This window comes from Scomber scombrus, chromosome 21 (assembly GCF_963691925.1).
Source record: "Scomber scombrus chromosome 21, fScoSco1.1, whole genome shotgun sequence".
In the NCBI taxonomy this organism is placed as follows: domain Eukaryota; kingdom Metazoa; phylum Chordata; class Actinopteri; order Scombriformes; family Scombridae; genus Scomber; species Scomber scombrus.
The window spans coordinates 20,403,913-20,427,319 of record NC_084990.1 but is presented as its reverse complement, the minus strand read 5'-3'; the positions used below and the strand labels follow the sequence as shown (position 1 = coordinate 20,427,319).

The 23,407-nt window shown below is 38.3% G+C and overlaps 2 protein-coding genes across 2 annotated transcripts in view; one reads left to right on the top strand and one right to left on the bottom strand.

Moving 5' to 3' along the window:
- Positions 1-23,407, top strand: part of acsf2 (acyl-CoA synthetase family member 2) — a 32,984-nt gene that overhangs the window by 4,750 nt on the left and 4,827 nt on the right. The window contains exons 3-12 of the mRNA XM_062442454.1: positions 3,310-3,438; positions 4,425-4,478; positions 4,579-4,697; positions 5,462-5,624; positions 6,912-7,007; positions 7,486-7,637; positions 11,175-11,266; positions 11,461-11,537; positions 21,940-22,047; positions 23,003-23,154. Of these exons, the coding sequence (XP_062298438.1) occupies positions 3,310-3,438; positions 4,425-4,478; positions 4,579-4,697; positions 5,462-5,624; positions 6,912-7,007; positions 7,486-7,637; positions 11,175-11,266; positions 11,461-11,537; positions 21,940-22,047; positions 23,003-23,154 (1,142 nt within the window). The remainder of the gene's footprint in view (positions 1-3,309; positions 3,439-4,424; positions 4,479-4,578; positions 4,698-5,461; positions 5,625-6,911; positions 7,008-7,485; positions 7,638-11,174; positions 11,267-11,460; positions 11,538-21,939; positions 22,048-23,002; positions 23,155-23,407) is intronic.
- chad (chondroadherin) lies at positions 13,573-19,767 on the bottom strand. The gene is made up of 4 exons (XM_062442480.1): positions 18,982-19,767; positions 15,613-15,776; positions 14,907-15,064; positions 13,573-14,154 (listed from the first exon to the last, which is right to left on the bottom strand). The coding sequence occupies exons 1-3, from the start codon at positions 19,765-19,767 to the stop codon at positions 14,923-14,925; spliced, it is 1,092 nt and encodes a 363-aa protein (XP_062298464.1). The 3' UTR covers positions 13,573-14,154; positions 14,907-14,922.

The following is a 23,407-nucleotide window of genomic DNA, read 5'->3' as shown; positions in this document are numbered from 1 at the left end:
TGAATATATTTATTAAGACTTGCAGCAAAATTCTAATTGTGGTTTTGGAAATGAGAATATCTCCAGGCAGCATACAGTAGCATACAGGATACACTTTACAACCTATATTAACTGATAAGAAGTAATTGGCTTATGATTTGCCTCACCTGACCCTCAGAGCAATAGCCTGGCTAAAACCAGACCGCGTCTGAATCTCATGTGAGATTGAGGTAGGGTCCGGCAAGGAGCCGTTCATTTCCTCGTATTTGAGGCGGGATCAACGAATGTCGATCAAATGCTTCTGTAAGCTACTGGACAAACTTACAGCCAATCATATCAATGATACATGATGACGTTTTCAGAGCCTGTAGGGAGCAGCGCGAACACATCCTTTTTATGAATGGAAAATAATGAAGCGCAAGTTTTTGTTCTATTTTCAAAGTGAACTTGCCTTCGAATTTATTTAGCACACAATGTACTGCTGCTTAGCTGCTGCTCCAGCCATGCTGGATGTAAACAGAGTCGCTCTACGGTCGTCATCGTCTTGAGCCCGCTTCCCCGTTCTGTGATTGGTTCCCCATCTCAGGCGAAAATTTTGTCTTGGTGGCCATGCTAACTTTCTGAGCGAAGTGGATTGTCGCTGGAAAGAGAGCATGAAATACATGTTGCATCGTTATATAATTAGGATACATAAAAAGGTTACTGTATTCTGTTACAGAAAAAAAAAGATGTAATCAGATTACAGGTACATTTTGTAAAATGTGGATTATTTAGCTGGATTACAATTTTAAAACCCATTTTACAGTAAAGAACGATGTACTACCATGCACTGTAGGAGTCCCAAACGTGAGCAGAGCAGGAACGAGAGGAAAAGAAATAACGTCTCCACACTTACTGCATGTAGCAGCTTGTGGTGGGCTTTGAGAATAAGACGTGTTTTGCTTACGTGCATAGAAAGGGAATGTATCAATATGCAAATGGGAAAAGGCACAATGACGCTATATGCTTGGTAGTGCAGTTTGCAGCCGCATTTCACATCTTGCGGGTGAATTAGATACCATTATTTGTCTCATTTGCACTGCAACGCAATCCTTTGTATATTTGGCCCTACATATTGCATATTTGGTATTAAGGTAATCTAAAAGTAACGGACAAATAACTTGGATTGTGTTACTGACCACATTTTTTAAGAGGTAACTAGTAATTGTATGAGAATACATTTTAAAACTAACCCTCCCAACTCTTTTTGTGGTTTATATGATCTTGAGCTATCAATAAAACTAAACCTCACTTTAAGAACTAGCTCCAACCTTGTTTTCTGCTTTTTCTGTGAAAACAGAAAACAGCGCTAAAAACATCATACGTTTTGTGGTGTTCTGGTAAAATTAAACACTGTCCAAGTCAAGGCAGATGTAGCGGACAGTAAGGTGAATTCCTGTCAGGCTCCACTGATTTGCTTTCAATAATTACTGTGCACTCAAAGCTCGCCTTTTCCTTATCAGTGGTAGTTGTTGGGGCCATATGCAACTGTGAGGAAGCCTGCAGGCACTATTCAGGGCTAAAAAAGAACGCTGCCACGTCTTATGCATGGTGCATATTGTGTGAAAGAAAAAAATGGACGTACATTTCATTTATGCACAAGCAGGGGGCCTAGAATGATCAACTGATGAAAAGATGTTTTTGTGCTTTTAAGATGCAGGAATCACAGAAGCATATTCATGACCGTTGAATGAGGAGTGTGGATGTTTATCTGTCTCTGTGATTAATGCTTTGTTGATCAGTTTGGCGAGTTTTTAGAGTTTAGGGTGCAATGTATAGGCAAACTCTCGGCTTTGGATGGCAAATACATCACGTTGTTACACTAAATCCAGTACAGACTTCGTTTCTTGTGACTGAAGCTTTTCCTAATCCAAAATCCAGAATAATATTTTGATAATTGATTAGTTGTTTCAGTCATTTTTCCTAAAATGGAAAGTGTGAGTTTTGGACTTGATTAGACTAAACAAGACATTTGAAGACAACCCATTTGCTCTCCAGCCTAAAGGTTAATCCAAAAACGTATTTGCATGTGATTAATCAACTATGAATGTAATGGAGAGTCGCAGCCCTACTGCAGACATTATGACTTGTCATTGTAGGAAAAGCACAGCCGTGGCCTCAAACATCAATGACATGGAGTAGAAACCTGCAGGGAAAAATTTGCCTGCATGTATAGCCTGTGAACTTTCACCCAGTAAGCTAAAGAAATGTGGAGCACAGAGTGGAGATTATACAAATGTAAGGCAATGTCACAGATTGGTTACATTAACCAGACATAAGTGGAGTTCAAACAATGTTCAGTTACCTTGAGTAATATGAACGATTTACCGCAGTATAATTATAATTTTTATAATTACTGCTTTGCTAAATATAAGACATACATGTTCTGTTTCTCCTCTCTACTCTGTACTTACTTGCACTATTAGAGTCTACCCTCATTGCAGATTAAGTGATTAAGTGATTTTTTTCTTTTTATATTGCATAACATCATAACAGTATAACAGTTTTAACCACCCTACTGTTAAGATATATTTGTCCTCAGCAGTTTAGTTTGGAACAAAATGTTGTTTTTGCAAAAAATATGCTTGTTTCAGCATCTATAAACTCATTTAACTCAGTTCCTGTTGAGGTGTTAGACTTTGCTCTTTTGAGGCAGGGTGGGACAACAATTTGACAACATGAAAATTGTCCACTGTAATTCAGAGCAGTTATATAAGCAGTTTGATTATAGATTTTTGGCTAAAGGGGATTTTTCTGAAAATGTTTCGTGCTAAATTTGGTTTTAAGATAAGAAAACACATAATGTTGATGTTCTGCAAACTGGTATGAAGTAAAACTGAAAAAATGAACTGAAACTATTTCTAAATTTCTACCAGTCTTAACAAGTTAATTGTTTATTGTTTTATCTCACTGAGATGCTTCATCTAGTATTCATGTGACAAGTCATAACATGTCCCAAACTTTTCTATATTGCGCCAACAACCAGAACACACAGGAACAACAATTCATTTTCTGATATGGATTTAATGTATGAGGGATCTTTAAAATACAGTATTTCTGTAGAGGCTAAGATTCAAAGGTAAAAGTTCGGACTTGGTATAACCCAATAAAGCTAGAAACACCTATGTAAGTTTTTCACCTTACATTAAAGGATTGATATTAAGAATACCTCAAGCTTGATTTACTGCCAGTTATGCATTTAAAGTATGAATGTATGTTTTGTCATATCTCCTGCCTGCAGCTCCTGTCAACACACAAGTTTAACCTGTTTGTGTGTTAATGTGTCCGCAGGTGGACCAGGCTGCAGCCGGGCTGCTGGCACTTGGACTGGAGAAAGGAGACCGTCTTGGCATGTGGGGACCCAACACTTATGAATGGATCCTGTTCCAATTTGCAACAGCCAAAGCTGGCATTATATTGGTGAGTCCAGGCTGGCACTCAGAAGAGAGATATGTATATTTATTAATACACACACACACACACACACACACATACACACACACACACACACACACACACACACACACACACACACACACACACACACACACACACACACACACATACAAGTCTTCACTTGACTCAATTCAACTAAACTTGACAAACCCAGATTAAGGCCCCACCATCACCTACATCACCACACACAAATTATTAATTTAAAAATGTTTTTACAATATTTACAACGTGCAAAGTTTTCTTATTGTCAAAAGAATAAAATAACTCACTAAATTGCGATGCATGCACTAATTTGCATATCATCAATTCACTTGTCATGTGATATCATGTCATAACTACAAGATTTTATGAAAAGTAAATGAAATCAAACTAAACTTCACTGACTTTAACTAAAATATTAGCTATGTCAGCTTGCATTAGTTTTATGCAATGTAATACAAATCTAACTCAAGTATTTAGAGTAAAAACAAAGATTTATTGCCGTTTTGGGAAAGGGTCATGAAGGTCAACAGGGATCTTAAATTCACCAAATTATCGTTGTCAATAAGAAATATATAGAATACCAGGTCTTGTGCTTTAACATCAATCAACACAAAACACAATAAATCTCAAAACGATCTGGACACATAGTTCGTAATGGGACAAACTATGCCTTGACATGTTTTGTGTTTTTGTTGCTTTTTGGGTATTTTTCTGTTGAGTATTCCTGAGAAAACATCAATAAAAGCTTAAAGAGGAAGAAAAAGAATTGAAAATGAATTAAATGATAACCGATCATCAATGAAAATAGCTACACAAAGTGGAGGACAAATAAGTGTTCAGGTTATCTTTCGTCAGTAATCTGTCCTTCATATATTGTCTTTGCTTCAGCTCTGGTCCAGGTTTAAGTCTGTCAATGTTTTATATCTTCAACATTACAAGTAACTCTTTATAATTTCACCACCCAACAGGTGTCTGTGAATCCAGCGTATCAGCTGCAGGAAGTGGAGTTTGCATTGCGGAAGGTGCGTGATTTTACATATCAATTTACCGATGTGGCATCCAGAGATGGTACCACATCAGGAAAAGGTTGAATCCTCTGCCTCTCTCTCTCTCTCTCCACAGGTTGGGTGTAAAGCTATAGTGTGCCCATCGGAGTTTAAGACTCAGAAATACTGTGACATGCTGAGAAAGATATGTCCAGAGATCGAGTCCTCCACCCCAGGAGATATCAAGAGTGCCAGGTAAAGTCACATGTCATTGGTCTGATCTTTCCAGTAATGCAAGTGATGGAGGACTACAAAACACACAGTGGTGGAAGATGTATTCCGATCCTTTACTTAATTAAAAGTGCCAATACAATAAGTGGGAACGTGGATGTGAGATGATTAATGAGAGAAGAAAGAAGAATAAAAGAAGAATGAATAAAGTTTTCAGTTCTTAGACTTTTTCTCTAATGTTTTGGTCAAATATTGAATGATTTGAACATCTGTTTAAACAATGTGTTGAATTTTAAAAGTACAATATTTCTCTCTGAAATGTGGTGGAGTGGAAGAAAAAAGTACCTCAAAACTTTACGTAGTTACTTTCCAGCACTGTGAACAGTCAAGGCAGTTTGCTATTGGTCAATGAAAAAGTTCACCTACATAAACTCCACTGATCATGGTGATTGCATTGAAATGAATTCATTTTATCATGAAATTCAGCAGTTTTAAAGGCTGGAGTGATTTGGCCTTTAATAGATTTGGGGTTCTTTTGTCAAATATGAAAATGTATTTGAAGGGATGCTGCCACACTTGGGTAATTTGACCTCCAGTCTATTTGTACATGTATAGAAAGGTTCATGTTTATGTTTCAGTTAGGATTAACAGAATTGAACAGTATCGTGCTGGTTTAACATTGAGAGACGAAGCTGCCAGATGTAACAGTATAACTTAGGGTGTGAAACATTATCTGTTATGTAACACGACCCACATCTATGTTTGTTTTGTTCCTCCCCCCCCTCAAGACTCCCAGACCTCCGCTCTGTGATTGTCCTGAGCAGCCGACAGCCAGGAATGCACCATTTTGAGGACGTGATGCAGGCGGGCAGCAGCCAGTACGTGAAGAAGCTTCAAGATTTGCAAAAGAAGATCTCGTTTGATGACCCCATAAACATCCAGTTCACTTCGGTAATAGTTGCATAATTTCTGCTGTTGCATAATTCCTGCTGAGCCGATGGAGACTCAAAAACCCCCAATGAACAGCTGTATTAACTGGAACATGTTTGTTATTTGAGTCCTGTAATTTGAGTCATGAAGGTGTGGCAGAATTTGCTCCTTTTTGGCTGGTTGAGACAATATGCACACACAATTATAGCTTCCTGAACCGTATTAGCCTGAACACTTTGACCCTTTACAAGATGTTCTGACCATGGTGCCTTGACTGAAATGTTTGTCCTTTTACATTTTTCACACTTTTTCACATTTTGGACATATTAATTAAATAAATAAGTGATTATGAGTTTTTTTGCAGACGTTTGCTTAACATTCAAAGGCTTAACTTTACCATATCTTCATCACATAAAAAGCAAACGTGATGAAAAACAAAGTTATCTAGTGTATAATATATAGAATATAGGCACAAAATTAAAGGCATCATGATCAATAATGAAGTAAAACAATTTAGACAAACATTTTTATGAGAATCTCAAGATACATTGTTAAAAAAAATGTGTTAGCAATTGCAAAAAATTCTCATCATAACAGTTCTTATTTTTTTGCTGTTATGATGTCGGATGTCTGTTAAACATGATCAAAGTTTCAAAGCTTCAGGGTTAATGGATGTAGAAGCTACCACAACTTCAGCCTGCTCTGAACTCTTTGTCTGTAAAGTTACCTCTACTTCCTCCTCGTGATGACATCAGATTGTTCGTGAATGCCCATATATGGGCGTTCGTTGGTAGCCTTTGTTGCTAATGTTGCTCAGTGGGTTGTTCACATTGGCCACTTGCATATTTCGGATTGGATTTGGCAAACATGACTGGATGTATTTGTATTTATGTAATGTATCCACTGTGTTGTTTACGTAGCCTCCAGAGCCGGAGGAAGGTAATCAATCAGAACAGAATGGACTTATAAGCAGGGGCGCCTTAAAAAGACGGGAGCTAAAACAGCCTGTTTCAGACAGAGGCTGAACTGAGGGGCTGCATAAATACATTAAAGTGTAAATCATGCAAAGATATTCCAGCAAAGTCCCAGAATATAAATATAGACCTGGGAAGAAAAAAAATTGGTTTAATGGGACAAGACGATCCCATCTTACTTCATAGCTCTAATTCAAAATGTCCATTTAAACTGTATTTACAAAGGAAGAATAACATGTTTACTTTGTAAGATCACTGTTGGCTTCATCATGTTTAAAGAGCAATAATTATGTCTTTTTAAATACAGTAACTCATGCCTAATATCTGTCACTAGGGCACAACTGGAGCTCCAAAGGGCGCTACATTATCACATCACAACATTGTCAACAACGCCTACTTTGTTGGCAAACGCGTTGGATACACCTGGAGGGTGAGTTTGACATGTTTTATTAACCTCTTCTGACCTGTGATTGTCTTTTTAGGCCCCAGAATTCTTCATTTAAAGAGTTGATGAGTGATATAGGGGTATGGTATACTTTGGAAGATGATTGAGCACAGCTGGAGTCCTAAATCTAACATACAGTATAGTTGTGAAATAGCAGAATTGTCTGTGTGAGCTAAAGCTAAATATAGTTTCTGTGGTGTAGAGCTCCATTGTTGTCCAAAATACTGACTAGAGCAGCAAATGTGGGTTAGTCCATGTCTGAATATGGTCTTCGACAGTTTGACAGTGCCTAGACGTACTTTAGAAAAAGAAACTATCTATTTGTGAGTTATTTTCCATATCCATGTCTCTCTCAAAAGAAAAGGAAAGTCAGCTTTCATTCAAGTGATTCCTCCGGTGCATTTTACATAACATTTTACACTTTTTTTTTTTACCCTTTCCTTTCCTGATTGTGTTCCTCTAGCCTCACACTCGTGTCTGTTTGCCTGTACCTTTGTACCACTGCTTCGGCTCTGTGGGTGGTGGGATGTGCATGGCCGTGCATGGCCTCTCCGTGGTCTTCCCCTCTGCTGGGTACGATGGAGCGGCCAACTTAGCAGCTGTGGAGAGTGAAAGGTAACATCAGAAGTCATTAGCCGACAGTGCATATATTTGGCCTCAAACAAAAGAGTAAAAAAACTATGATCATAGACACACTTTATGCTAATCCCATGTAGTTTTGAGGAAAAACAACAAGCTGTTTTTTGCATGCAGTATAAATGTGTTACTTTCACTTATACTAAAAATGGTATTATCATATTATAATGGTATTTCTGCATGCTGGTATGATGTGATGTTAGTCCCCATAGAAGCCATTTCATTGTAGTGAGATCATTTTTTTGAAACTTGACCAATTGTGACATCTATGATAATCACAGCTTCATGAAACTTTCATCATTCAGAGGATGTACGGTTTTCCTACATATATTAACAATAAGGTTGAGGGGTTTTCTGAGCAATTTACCTAACAGAAGTTCTCATCATCCAGTTGCTGAAAAAAGGCAATTTTTACAGAAATCTGTCAAAATTTTGTGAAACCAAGTCAATGCATCAATTTTTCTATGGTGTTTCTCAAAGTTTTGGTGTCTTAATGTTGTAGTTTGGAGGATTTTTTTGACATGAGACATATGAGATCCTAAACTTCTCAAATTTGAATAGGTGCCTAACCAAAACACATTGTTTATAACTAGAAAACTTCAGAAATGGGACTGTGCTGCATCTCAAATGAATCCTCAGGTTGCCGGCTTTTAGATGATGTATACCACTTATATATGGTATATTCTGTTTACCTGCTATCTGCCCCCAAAGATCCCCCCTAAAAAGACAAAAATGGGTCTATGGTAGAAGGGGGAGTCGAAGAGGTTAATCCTCCGCTTGGCAAATTTTCGTGAGGTTTAATACCCTGTACAAAAGGATTAAATGAGCTCACATTATAATTACCAATAATTCTGTACTGCTTGTACCGCAGCACTGTACCTTGATGCTCTGTGACATGCAGCTGAGAAAGGGTTGCTTTGTGATTTAGGCTTATTTCCAATTAAATACTGGTTATTAAGTCTAAAGGAATTCAGTCTTGTTGTCTTGATCTGTCTGCACAGCGGTTAAAAACACGAAAACTGGTTTTCACACATCTCGTATTTCCTTGGCGTACATGCAGCAATGATTCAACCGTAGAGTGCAAACATTTCACACATCAGCTTAAAACTTGATAATGTGTCAGTGTTGTGTTGATTGAGTGTTTCTGCAGAAAATAAGACGACAAAAACCCCCCCCGCTGTAACACAATCTTGATCCATATTTAACCAGCACTGCCAAGTTTGACAGTTTGATTAGAGTTTTGTGAGCTGACGGTTCAGGGGCCGCTTGCTTTCCCCAAACTTTATTGAGTAAACAACGCACACAAATATTTTCTGAGATGCTGGTGCAAGTGCGACATCTAGTGGATGCTGAATATCATATATTGCATTTTAAGTAACAATGCAGACATATTAGCAACACAAATGTACTTTAAGTATCAAAAGTATATAAAAAATAATGATTGAATATTGTTATTATTGAGGCACTAACATGTAAGTGGTACTAACATGTTTTAGTTGAGTTTATTTTAACTACTTCACACAATGCAACACATTTTACAACCTGATCATTTTGTATGTAAAAATCTTAATCTGTAAAGTAACTATGAACTAAAACTGTCAGATAAATGTGACAGTGTTAAAAAAAAAGTGCAATATTTCCCTCTGAAAACTACAATAAAATGGGAATATTGGAGGTACTTATGTACAGTAATAGAGTAAATGTTCTCATTACATTCCAAAAGTAGAAAAAAATAAGATTAGTGGACACAATGAATGAGAGAAACCATCTGTGTGTGTGTGTAGTTCCAGTTGAAATCAAAGGTTAATCGTGCGCTGGTGTTTTAGTTTCTGGGAAGCATTAGTGTCAGATGGACGCTTCCTGAGTGGGATCAGCTATCATAAAGACAAATTGAAGCAACCCCACATTTGCATTTCTCTAGTCAGTCTTATGTAAGTAGAAAACACTTCCAGCAGGTTACATGCTTGCCAACAATCAATCTCCAGAGTATATTTAAATTCAATGTTCCATGTTCAGACATCCCCAGAACTATTTAGGTCACTTCCGACCTAAATAGCAGCCTTTCTGCCTTCCACTGGAGTAAAATATGACTCTTCTCAGTCAGTTTTTATCTGCTGCAGATTTAAAGTAAAGGGTTTATAGTGAAAAGTTTAATTCTAAGAAAGAGGCATACAAAAAAAAAACCTGTACGCCTTTGTTTATGGTTCAATGAATTTACCTCCCGTCACTGTGAAAGCAGTCAGTGTTTGTCCAGCTTGGAAAGCTTAAAGGGATCAAATGAACACAATCACTTTTGGGCAATAATGTGTGTGTTTTTATATCTTCATACATTCTTAAATAAAATGTGTTGTATTTTTATATTTTAAATGATATTCTAAGATGTCAGACTATAAAACAAGGGTTTTTTAAGTAGTAGAAACATATAAAACTGTCTAAATAGTATTTTTTTAAATACCCAATTTTGTTGATTTTGTGTGAATGAGGACCAAAACATGTAAAGTGCCACCTTTTTAGATGTAATGTAGTTCGAAGCATATCAAGAACAAAAGTTTCCCATTGTTTTAAAAAACAGAAATACCAATTATTTATTTATGTATTTTAATTTCTGTAAAAGATAAACCACAGCATGATTTACAAGCTAACCTTGGAGCATTTCAAAGAGGCATGGCTAAAAACTCACAAATTGTTATATATATTGTATCTCAATATAAAGAAGGATATTCATCAACCTGGAAAAGCCATTAATTTTAATTAAAAAAAAACCTATTGTGTGGTAATAATAGTGTATAAGAATATTAGCTGTTTTCAGTCCTCTCACACGAGCTGAAAGATGGTTTTGGTTTAGTGGACAACAGAGTTTTAGAGGTATCTACCATTAAGGAGCTGCATAGAGTCAAGGGGTTATATTTTTATCCACTGTTCCACATTGAAGTCCAGTAGGTGGCGTTAAAGCACCTAAAAGCTGGTTTGCCAACTGCCATTAAAACTCAAATGATGGAAATCAGTACAGTAAAGTACAGTAAGTAACATTTTAAGGAACGTGTGGAAAAAGAGATCTGAACTCAAACACAGAAATTGATAAATGTAAAAAAATATGGTGGCAGATGTCTGGTGGGAAGTTAAGAGACGCATTACAAAATCAACAGGTGTTCTTATACACCAGGTAAACTTTAAAAAAAAAAGTAACTCCTGGATGACATTTAAGTGTAAAAACGAAACTTTATTTTTTCTTAATTTTCTTCATTTTTCATTCTTCCTTTCTCCTTTTTGGAAACAAGTAATTAAAAGCAGAATCTCCCCAGCTGTGCTTATCTGGAGTCTGCTCTCGTCTGCCACAGGGTATATCTAAATTAAATTATACGGGCTTGTACTGGCAGGCTTTACTGTTGATTTAAAGATTGTTCTCCGCCATTGGAAGAGCCAAAACCAGATCTTGCTGAATAATTAAAATTGATGGCAGTCATTGCCTCTTGAATCTCTAACCGCAATTTTTCATTTGTCCTCTTTTCCTTACAGGTGTACCTTCATCTACGGGACCCCCACCATGTATGTTGATATGATTGGCCAGATGGGCTTGCGTAAATATGACTTGTCGTCAGTGAAGGCAGGTGAGAAAAGGCTCAAATGCTGCTTTTGGGACACATAACAGCTGCATGCTCATTAGCTGTTATATGTGCCTTTTGTTTGTGCTGTTTGTATGTATATAAAATATGTACATAGGTCTGTCTAAATCTGACTTTTCCATCTGTCGTATTGTGTTTATTCCTCATTTCCAATGCTGTTTTTTGTTTTTGTGCTGTAGGCATCATGGCCGGTTCCCCTTGTCCTCCAGAGATTGTGAAGAAGGTCATTTCTGTAATGGGCATCGAGGGAATAACAGTGAGTAAATCTTAAAAATATAGCTTCAATATTGGTGTAAATAATTGAAAAAGACTCTTATTCATCCCACCAAACATCTCACTTTGCTTTATATCAAGATGCAATTCAGCTTTGACTCACTAGGTGGAGACAAATCCTTAGAATAATATCCAGTAGATTTAGCAGAAGCATGAGTATAAACTCTGCTTTTGAAAAGAAAAGAAGACAAAAAAGAAGTATTAGTTTAATAAAAGATTTATTGGATGTGAGCAGTTTCCACTTCCAAAAGTCCAGGAAAAAATATTGAATAAACATAAGATATGCTTAAAGTCTACACTTGTCAGTAGCCCTCATATTTGGTGTGCAAGAAACTTTTTCTTTCTGTTCGAATCAGCTTTTCAAATGAATTTTAAAACATTAAGTGTGATACAAAGAATTAGCATGAAGACAAAAACACAGTTTGTGTTTTTTAGGTTTAAAGTCTTCTTGAATTCTCATGTGTGCACATTCTTAGCTGTGGAAGAAATTAACTAAATCCAGTTTTATAGATCTACTGTGTGGGATGTTGATATATCTTAATAAGTGAGAAATGATGTCTCCCTTTGTCCACCTACTAAGCTTACCCACATCTTCAAATCTCATTGTCTTTTAAATTTTCTTGGAGAAATAAGTCTTCAGTCACTGTGTCTTTTCTGTGACGGTCTCAGGTTTTTTCTCAGTCGATGAGGGGGTAAAACTGACATTAAAAAGCAGCGAAGAGGGTAAACAAGAGCATTGATGCTTGCCTGAGCGACATTTGTAGGATGATTAACATTTAGCTTATATTTGAAGGATCATCTTTATCTTTTTTGGAGCCATATCTGTTTTGATGATCAATTCTTTACGCAGGTAACCAACTAAATAAAGGAGCATCTCCTGCTTTAGGAACTCCAGTAACTTAAATCTATAATAACCAATACGTTTTATATTAACAATGGATCCATTTGCTACATGTAATGTTTAAGGTACTTCTCGTAGTGACAAACCCAACTCTAAGAAGCTTTATAGCCTCCTTTAGTTTAGTGTTTCTTGCCTCCAAACTCTAGTTTCATCCATCTTGGTTCTAGCAGCAGCACGCCCCTGTTTTGCAAAAACTGCACACTATCTGCTGAACTGCAACATACAGACACAACTATCTGGTGAACATAGTAGAGCATTTAGCAGCTTATAGTTAATCTAGATCTAAACAGAGCTAAAATTGGACTTTGGACGGAAATAAGAATCCAAATGAATGCTAATATTGCTCTGTTTCTTCTTGATGACAGAAAAGTCAACTATTTGGTAACACAAGGTGATTCTTAACCTTGTCCACTGCCCCCTTGTGGCCAAAGAAATAATAATGTTAAAATTAATCCAGCTTTAAAGTTTCAATATGCAAGTTATGGAAACTTGGTACTTTGGCCGTCTCTGATTGGTTAGACGGATGAGGCTCGCTTTAAAGTGGAAACACACAACTGTTTTTGCTTTAACTTATCATTTATGAAGTAGATGTCCAGAAAATAGGCAGAAAAAATGTTATCACTGTTTCTGTCGTGCAGTTTCTTTCATTTTGTAAAAACATGAACATGCTACAACCCAGTTTACTTTTCTCAACACATACTGAACATTTTCTATCTGCTTTTAATGTCAAGTAAATGAACAAATGTACACTTTATTTCCTAGTTATGTCTTCTAATGTTACTCTCCCCTCCACGCCAACACCATCCTCTGCTGTAGTTACTTGTCTATGCGAAGCAATAACTCAGACTATGTTACCACTATGCAATGCACATCTTTAAAATAGCTTTTGCCTGTTCCCAAATACAGAATTTTGACAAATTCAATCAACTTCTTCAATGAACATGCCTCTTTCTTCTCCCTTATTGGTGGCGATCATTTCTTCAGGGAGCTACTCTCTGAGGAAAATGGAAAGTAATCTGTTTGTCATTGCAACAGCAGTGCAAACAATAATACCATTTGGAAATGCTCAGGGTGAGGGGGAGTTGAAAAGTTGTCTGTTTCCACTTTAAACATGGAGGAGAATATCTTTGTACTGCTGCCAGTCTGTCCAATGAGCCTGAATCACAGATGCCTTTGACAACACTAAGAACATTAAGATGTGCTTTGGCCCATACTTCAACAAAAATATAAGAAATACTGCAGCTTCAGTCTCATCTGGTTTGTCCTTACATTATTTTCAGGCTAATTAAGACACTGGAATGAATATTATCTTCAGTAAATAACATTCAGACTTTTCTCTGTATTCACTGTTCTGAGGAAAAGGCAACACATCTTTCCTTAATAGTCTTTGTAGCTGTTGTTTATTGAAATGCATCCTTTATTTGGGTGTTTACCTGAATTGTGTACACTTCCACTTCATACTTAAGTCTTCATTTTTGGTATAAATGAAGGAAAATGAAATGAAATTAGGTCCATAAAGCTCTTCATGTGTTTGCGTGTTAGAGAGACAGACAAAGAGAGAGCACGTGTATGTACAGTATGAATGTGTTTGACAACATCTGGCAGATGAATAGATGGACAGTCACGAAGTAGTATGAGTGAGCGTTGCTTTCTTTGCACATGTAGCCGGTCACCTGGACAGGCTCCTCCTCAGCGTCTCCTGCGGAAAAGACACACAATCAGCAGCCAAATTAAACAGTCTGCCCTCCATAAGAGACCCCATGACCTGTACTCTGTGTACTGGACCCCAGGGCCAACATGGAAAAGTTCACACAGGGACAGAGTTGAGAACAGAGAGTTCTGCGGTCAGGAAGAGAGAAGGGAAAAACAAAATCATGCAAAGCCAACTCTGGGCCACTCCAAAACCATCATAAACCTCATGTGGTAACGTCTGAATCCAGGAGTCCAGCTGAAAACGTTTCTCCAGACCATCACAGGAGGTCTGTGATTTTAGACTTGAATACAGGCCATAATGAAGAACAAAGCAATACCTCAAATATTTGGTAGTGGTCAGTGAGGGTGTCACTTTAAAAAACAGAACTACCATTTAACTTTATGTAGAGGTCAAGTGTCTCCAGGGAAGTATTTGGAAGGATAAAAAAGAAAGAAAGAAAAGAAAAGCAAGCTGAGAGGTGATTTATAATGACTTGATCATAATTGAAGTGATTGGCCTATAGGATGCTAGGATGACAGTATAGTAACCAACCACCAAGCCTTAAGAGACTTTAAAGGGGACATCATCATGCACTTTTCCAGGTATTTATGGGACTCTACTGGAATTTTTACATGATTTATAGTTTTAAAAAACTCCTTATTTATCTTATACAGGCCCTTTACAGAGCCGTTAGTTCAGCCTTTGTCTGACATTTTAATTTTGTAAATTTCTCATCACATCATTTGTTTGTACTGTACCTGTTCAGTTGTGTGTTCAATGACGTGTGCCCTTTTTGGCTCTCTTCTGCTTGACTCTGCAGCCACTAAAGGCGGTGCTGTCTCTGACTTGCTTGCCTTTCTGCGGAGGTGGAGAAGCACACACTGCATCTGGACGATTGCGGCTTGAGTCCATCCACCTTTTTTTAAGTGTAGAAACCAAAAGAAAAGGAGCATTTATGAGGGCTAAGAGACAACTTAGATAAATACAGAGAAGGGCTGATTATTTGAACATTTAAGATACAGAGCTTCTTGGGTGATACTACATCTCAGTGTCTTGCTATTTGTAGGGTCAGTCAGTTGATCGGTCCACTGCTTTGGTCCAGGCTGAAATATCTTGACAAATATTGGATGGATTGGCCCAACATTTGGTACAAACATTGAAGGTACTCAGAGGATGAATCCTAATGTCTTTGGACTTCACCCAGACTGTTTTTCTAGTGCAGCAGGTTGACATTTCTGGTAGAAAGTCAAGTCTTGAGTACTATTGGATGTAAAAGTTTCAATCACTTTTCATCTACCACCATGTCAAAACTACTACATACTTTGGTTTATATCCAGATACCTACTAAACTGCCACTCCCATTAGACTCAGCTATCCTTTGTGAATAGTGCAAATGACCAAGTATTAGAATGCTTAGACACTATACTCAGACAGTGAACATGGTGTTTTAGGTGAATCTCTTACCTGCGTAGCGGAGCTAGCTGACATGCGCAGCTCCATGGGTTGTTGGAGAGGGTGAGGTTTGTGATGGTACCAAACTCGAGGCTTCTGGGAAGAAACTTTAGCTTGTTGTTGTCCAGGTTTAGCGACTTGACTGCTGTCACACCAACAAACGCACCTTCAGAGAACTAGAAAGACAGAGAAATTCAAGAGTTGTCTTTCATTTTTACATCACAACACTGAGGGATCCCTATTGATTTTCAATCCGCTCTGTTTCTCAAAGACTTGTAAGATACTCCATTCAAAATATTCTTTTGTATACCATTCAGAAAGTTTCTCATATTTGGCATTTTGTTTGTGTGTTTTTAGCATACTGATAAATTTGAATTCATCAGTTGATACAAACATCAGGAAACTAACTGAGCTTGTGTGCAGTTTGCATACAGCGTTGGTAAAAACATGGTACACATGGCATGCTGACCCGTCACCACCACCCATCCTCGTGTCTGTCAGAAGGCAGACAGATGTGCAGAGTGAGGGAATCTCGCCAGTGTTGCTTTGGCATGAAAGACTCCTCTCATCCTTCCCTCTGCACCGGCACTTGTGTAAACACTGACAGTCACTAGCCTCCTTTTTTCCACTTGTGCTTCGTATGAATTTGCGAGGGTGCTAAAAGCTTCAGAGAGGTGCTAGATGAACCGATGTGCGTCGTGTCAAGTTTAGTCTCCTCCTAAACTTGGAGGATGAGAGAGGAGTTGGACATGAAGGGCTGTTTTATGTGAGTCTGGCTGTTTTAAAAGTGTCCTTTGGAAATTTCCACTGTAGAGCGACGTGTAACTGAGGGTATGGTATTTTGAAGCAATGGAAGATGGATGACTTCCAGCATGGCCGGGGTGTTTTTGCTCTCTGTCGTCTCCCTCTTCGGGCTGCTCCTTTGCCAGGAAGGCTCGCAAAGGGCCCAATTGTCCATTCAAATGGGGCGATGGCAAGCTAAAAATACTCCTCTTCATGGACTGTGGAACACCCTGCCTCTATTTACCTGTCTCCTAACCCCTCCTGACCTGTTTACAAGACCCTCCTAGCGAAAGTAGAAAACACACCTAGCTGAAAATAACATTTGTGTAATAATTAGACTCAGACATGCTTGGCCAAGGTCCAGCAAACAAAAACACTCTAAAAATATCTGCATTTGGCTGGAAAATGGCTTAGTCTCTCGCCGTCTCCTGCTGCTTCCACCTGGCTCTCGCAGAGTCCCAGCGTGAGAAGGTTGTTGTTGTACAGTTTTCCCCTCGGGGATGCCTCCATACTGTGGCACAGGTACACTTAAATATAGGATTAACCTCAAGTATGAAGCAAATGTGCTCTCAGGAATGTCTGAAAAGTAGCATGGTATAGCATAGAGCTTATACTGTACACATTCAGTATATAGCTGTGGAAAAGCTGGAAGATCGACATCTTACAGTCAGAAATATGTGAGCATCATTCTTACGGTTAATCTGATCCCATGTGGCAGGTTGTATTTAGACTGATATGTCATGTGAATTAGAAACCTGGAGATCTATTCTATGTGTAAAAGTGTAATGAAGTTTTTGGCCATCTCAGATTACACTTTAAATTCAGGAGAGACCAGCACAACCACCAGTCATCAGGTTCCCTTTGAAAGCAAGATATTTAGAGCTGCAACAATTACTTTCATTAATCAATTCATTTCCAAATACTGAATTAATCAGCAACTATATTGATAATTGATTGTATTGAGTTTCTTTAAGAAGAGAATTTCTAAATTATTTGATTCTAGCTGCTCAAGTTTGAATATTTCAGAGGTTTTTTTAAGGTTCCTGTGATAATAAACTAAATATCTTTGAAATGTGGACAAAACAAGACATTGGACATTTTATAGACCAAACAACTAATCTAATAACCAATTACCATAAATCAAAATAATCATTAGTTGCAGCCCTAAAGATGTTATTAATATGTCAGTTCATCCAAAGTACAAGATGAAGGCTAGTAGTATCATGCACATATTGTTTTGTTTTTATTCTCCTGGTTCTTGAGATATGTCTCTAGATTAGTCCCTCTAAAGATTGTATTGTCTTGATCATTCAGAGTAATGCTGACACTTTTTGGAAAAACAAGCTGTTTTTTCAGTGCATTCACCTCCATTATATTGGGGTGGAGACAGAAACCTTCAAGATTTATATAATAAAACCTGAGAAAATATAACCAGAACTGTCTGTTATTTTTGTCCTTTGGGTGAACCAACACTTTTATAGTACCTTCAAAGGGAAAGTTATGATTAATGGTTTGGCTTTGGTTGCTTGAATTGAAGAGAAGTACATATATTATTTTCACAGGTCTGACAGAGTGAACATGTGCAGAGTCACCCTATCAACCAGTCAACAGTAGTAGAGGTTGTTTCTTAACGTTTTAGCCTTTTCAATCAACGTGTGTTCTTAATTACATAATCAAGGATTACTCAGTTGTTCTTCCAGTAGAGAAACGCCTCGCTGTTTCCAGCACATGTGCATCCTGAAGCTTGACCCAAAACACATTCCTTTTTTTTTTTTTTTAAAGATGGAAAAACACATCATCCTGAGCCAGATGGGGAGGCAGCAGGATCACACAAAATCAACTGTTGCATTAGGGACAGTCAGTTACACACTTTATAGTAGGATTTATGATCTAGTGTAGATGTATCCATTAACATCAGACATATGTTGGGCACGAGATTAGAAAAATGCCTGAAGGCTGTTTTGTGAGGGGGGCGTTGGCTGTTGGAAAGTCGGTACATGTAAATATGCTGATGAAGTATATGCCAGACCAAAACAAATAAACAAACATTAAGACAGACATAAAAATATCTTTACATTATTCTGCTTCTTATTACATTTATTGAAAGCTGAGGAATTAAATAACCTGCAATAATTTCTTTAGGGAGACCTTATTTTTCTTTATTTCTAAATCTGAAAACATTACTTCCAGCACTCATTACCTATTTATTCCTTATTCTTTTATCAGAGAAGTAGCTGAATATGTATATTCTATCTTACCTTAAAAGTGACATAATCCTAACATATCCCCTGAACTCTGAGCTAAAAAAAACAGTATTTTAGACAAGCCACCTTTCAGCCAGTCTTTTAGGTATTAGGTACAGTCTTTCAAAAAACATAGCTCAATATAGTCAGAATATTTTGACATCTGACAAGGAGCACTCCAATCTATTTTACTGTACAAGTGTAGGAGTTATAAATTACATAATCCTAACATATCTATTTAATTCTTATCTGAAAACCAATGTTTTAAGCTTTGGCTGTCCACATTTTAAGCGTTAGATATTACAGAGTCCTGCTAAGTCTGTGTAGTAAATACCAGGTGAAACTAATGACTCACCCTCTCCAGACCCATGTTGTCCAGGTGTAGTTTCTCCATGTAGCGCCCAAAGCTCTGGAAGGCGTTGTCTGGAATGGTCCTCATGGGGTTCCTCCCCAGCGTGAGTTCCTCCACCACTCGCAGTTTGCTCATTGCCACACTGGGATAGGTGGACAGCTTGTTCCTTTCCAGGTGAAGTATAGCGAGGTTCTCCACGTCGTCCAGACAGCCCGGCTGCATGGTCGACAGCTCGTTCCCGCTCATGTGCAGCCAGCGTAAATCTTTGGCACCTGAGAACGTACCCGACCTCAACTCCCGGAGCTTGTTGTCATCGAGCTGCAGAATAAAGAGGTTGATCATTGGGGAGAAGATGCCCTTAGCCAGGTCACTTATCTGGTTCCCATCTAGATAGAGGTAAGTGAGCTCGGTCAGGTCATCGAAGGCGCCCGGCTTGATGCTGCTGATGTCGTTGTTGGATAGGTAGAGGTAGATGAGCTTCTTCAGCCCCTTGAAGGCCTGGGATCCAATCTCTCGGAGTTGGCAATTCTGCATGTGCAGAGAGATGAGTCCCTTGCTTTCGCTGAAGGCCCCCGTGGGTATGTTGCCTAAGTTGTTCCTCTGCAAGTTCAGCAGACGGGTGGCCTCTGACACCCGAGGGATCTTCTTGAGCCCGACGTTGTCACAGATGACGTGCTGAAGATCACCGTGGCAGTGGCACAAGCTGGGGCACTGGCCCGGGGCGCCCTGCACTGCGGGGCCCAGAACCAAGAGGCAGGTCCCCAGCAACAACCAGCTTACGCACCGCATCCTGACAGACTCCTTAATGTCTGCCAACTTTGTTATAGGGTGTCTTCCAGTCTTTTAGCAGAGCAAGAAAATGCTGAAAAATCCTCCTGAGAGAAGCAGTGCTGAGTAGTGTGGAGAGAAGGAAAAGGCAAAACTGTGTTTGTGTGTGAGTGTGTGTGTGTTGAGAGAGAGAAACAGGCAGAGAGAAGGAGTGTAAAGGTGACTGAGCAAAGGTGGGCAGTGCAGAGAGACATTCACTTTGAGAGGAGGATGGCCAGTCAACAGAACACACATCACTATTTATAACATTTACTTGAGGAAAAAAAACGAGGAGGGCTTGCCAGGGTGTTGGAGTGAGAGGTTTGCAAGAGGAAGTCAAGTGTCTATGAGAATTTAACCCTAAATGAGCAGGAAGACAGCACTCAGCCTCAGCTAGAGGCTTCATTTTTACAGGACTTGCATGAACGCTCAGATAATTTGAACAGACAAATCCATCATCCATTTTTTTTGTGTGTTTCTTTATCTTTTTTTTTTTTTTTTACTACATTACAGTAACCTGCAGGTGTATGTTAACAACGTGGCGTGAGGTCAGGATCGATCTGTGCACGCTGCCAGACGTCTCTATTGTTTTTCAGTCTGCGGTGGCAGGAAAAGGAGCCACTCCTGTGCAGCTGTTTTATAACCGATAATAGTCTCCAGATGGCTGGCAGGAGGAGAGATGCTGTTTTAAGTCAAAACAATCGCAAAAAGATACTTCCATCATGCCAGGAATGAAAGTTTGAGATGCCACTTTACATTCCTGTGTGCATTCTTTTTCTGTCTTTTTTCTTCTGAAAATGAGTGTGGGTGTTATGTAATGTAATGGTTTCTTGCAGGCGAAGCTGTGAGTTGTTACGGTGATTGTTGCTGTCAGGTTTCAACTGCTATGAGTCTCTTAAGTTATTTTTTCAAAGTCTACTGTTGCTGTGACAAAAAAACCCAAAAATTAAAATTAGACCTACCGTTGAGAAGTTATGAGTCAGATCTGAGAATAAGCTTTGTTTTTTTTGTGCTCATGATACTTACTTTGACTATTAAAATAAAATGTTAGAAAAATGAAGCAGAAGCCTTGTTGCCTGGCTTAGGTTTGTGGATAGTTTGGCTAAGATTGATGGACCCACCCAGGATAAATGGAATCTAGAGTTTACTTAACAGATCTAACATTTTATTGGGAATATCGTCTCCTCCCTGATTTTCCAGGTAACCTCCTCTAAAATACTGTGCAGGTCTTATTTGTCCAACAGATATGAACTTTTCTGCCTCTGAGTGAGTTTGCACCTGTGAGCAGTGGATTTTGTATCACAGATCTGGCTCCTTCCCCTTTGAATATTTTCCTTTTTCTTCTTTCTTCATGGGTTCATCTCATCTCTTGTTGTAAACTCAGAATCAGCTAAGAACATGTAGTAAGTATCCAAAAATAGAAATACTGAAGAACATTTGTTGAATAATCATATTGAGTTTACAGCAGAAACATTTAGTTTATATGTAGGGTAAATTCTAGCCTTTTCAAATATGATGGTTTTCAGCTGTTTTTCATATTTTATATCACTATAATCTGAGTTTTCCTGCATTTTCCTGCTTTTTCCTCAAGTGGTGTTACTGAGTGTACAGTAAGTTACAAGTTACAAGAAATAACTTCAGATATTAGTTCAGGAAATTGTGTTATTTTTGTCACCCATCCAAATACTTTCAGGTTCAGCTCACCCAGACAGAAAAAGAGAAAGATTTGTTTTAAGGCTCAGTCTCTGATTGTTTGACTGTAATGCTTCTCTTGGCTCACAAGAACATCTTAAAAAAAACCTGGAGAAGCCACCAGGACAAGAGCCTGATCTTTTTGTTTAAAGATCACCCTCAAAATATTTCAGACAATGCAAAAAAAAAAAAGATGAGAAAATAGATCCTGATTAAAATAATGATAGAGATTATGAGATTAAGAGATCTCTGCATCAGGTGTGTCAGTTGTCAAAGGGGCACCACATACCTCACTGAGCTCCCAGGCCTGCACTTGTTTGCTCCTGTGGAGTTATGAAAACCTCTGGTAGACAATTAGGAAAAGACGACACCATCCATCAGGGCAGAAGGGGAGGGCGGAGGGGGGTCAGTCTATGTACCTGGACATCTTTGTGATGTGTGGTTTGTGTTTGTGATTGACAGATTGGATATGGCACCACAGAGAACAGCCCTGTGACGTTCTGTGCTTCGCCGGAAGACAACATGAAGAGGAAGTCCGAGACAGTCGGGTACATCATGGACCACTTAGAGGTACCACAGCATGGTATTAACTATTAAAAATGACAAATACATGAATGTGAAAATGTGTTATTACATGATGAGTTCATGTCCAGTAAGTTTAACCTGCTGAATCAACATCATGCTTCACCAGTGTCAACAATTTCTATTGCTGAAATTAAAACCATGATGCCAATAAGAATATTTTCCCAAATCAATATACATACACTCAATAGCTACACCTGTACACTCAGCCAATCATGTAGCAAAAACTCATTGCATAAAACCATGCGGAGCAAAGCAAACATCAGAGTGGAGAAGAAATGTGATCCAAAATCGCTCTGACTGTGGAATGATTGTTGGTGCCAGACGGGCTGGTTTAAGCATCTCAGTCCTGCTGATCTGGGATTTTCACGTACAGAGTTTACAGAAGAAAAAAACAAACTGGAGATGAGGTGTAAGCGGAGATATGCAGTCGACAAATCTGCAGCAACAGTGTGAGGCCATTATATCCACATGAAGCAGGAATGTTTCCAGCACCACAAATAATTCAAATTGTTCTGGTCACAAAGTGGATGGTTTCTACTGGAGGTAATAAAAATAGTAATAAGTTGACTTCTGAGTGTATAATATGGCAAAAAAGGGTTAAACTGACCTCTTTACTGTACTTTTTGTCATGTAGGAGTCTTTAAACTTGTGTAAAACATCTTTGAGTAGCCTGAAAAGTGCTCTAAAACGTCCATGTAAAAATATATATATACAATAACATTAAATATATTACATTCATATGTGTGCGTACTCTTAATATGTATAAAAAAAGGAAACTATAAGAAGTAATTGTATCAGTTTTTACTTGGATTACATTTGCTTGGTAGCCATCAATACAACAATATGATCCTGTTATCAGAAAAATGGCTCGACTGAAGGTCCATAGATGATTATATTTGCTAAATAAAAGCAATAAAAATATGATTCTACTGCTCCACAGGCTAAAATCGTGGATCCTACAACTGGAGAGCTCCTACCTCTGGGCATGCTGGGGGAGATTATGATCCGAGGCTACTGTGTGATGCTGGAGTACTGGGGCGACAAAGCCAAAACCGAGGAAGTCATCTCTAAAGACGGCTGGTACAGAACTGGGTGAGTATTTGCACACACAGCTTCATACAGTATGAACCAGCAGTTTGAACAGCAAAGGCAGAATAGAGTAAAACAACATATAATAAACAAGATCTGCAGCATTTAATGTTTTCTTTAAATCAGAAATGGGAAGCATCTGTTACGTAGCGATAGTGTTTGTGTCCGAATATTTAGCCAACCACCAAAAAATGTTTTAATTAGACGATTATTTTGATTATTCAATAAGTAAATATTTTGTCTAAATGCTGATTTT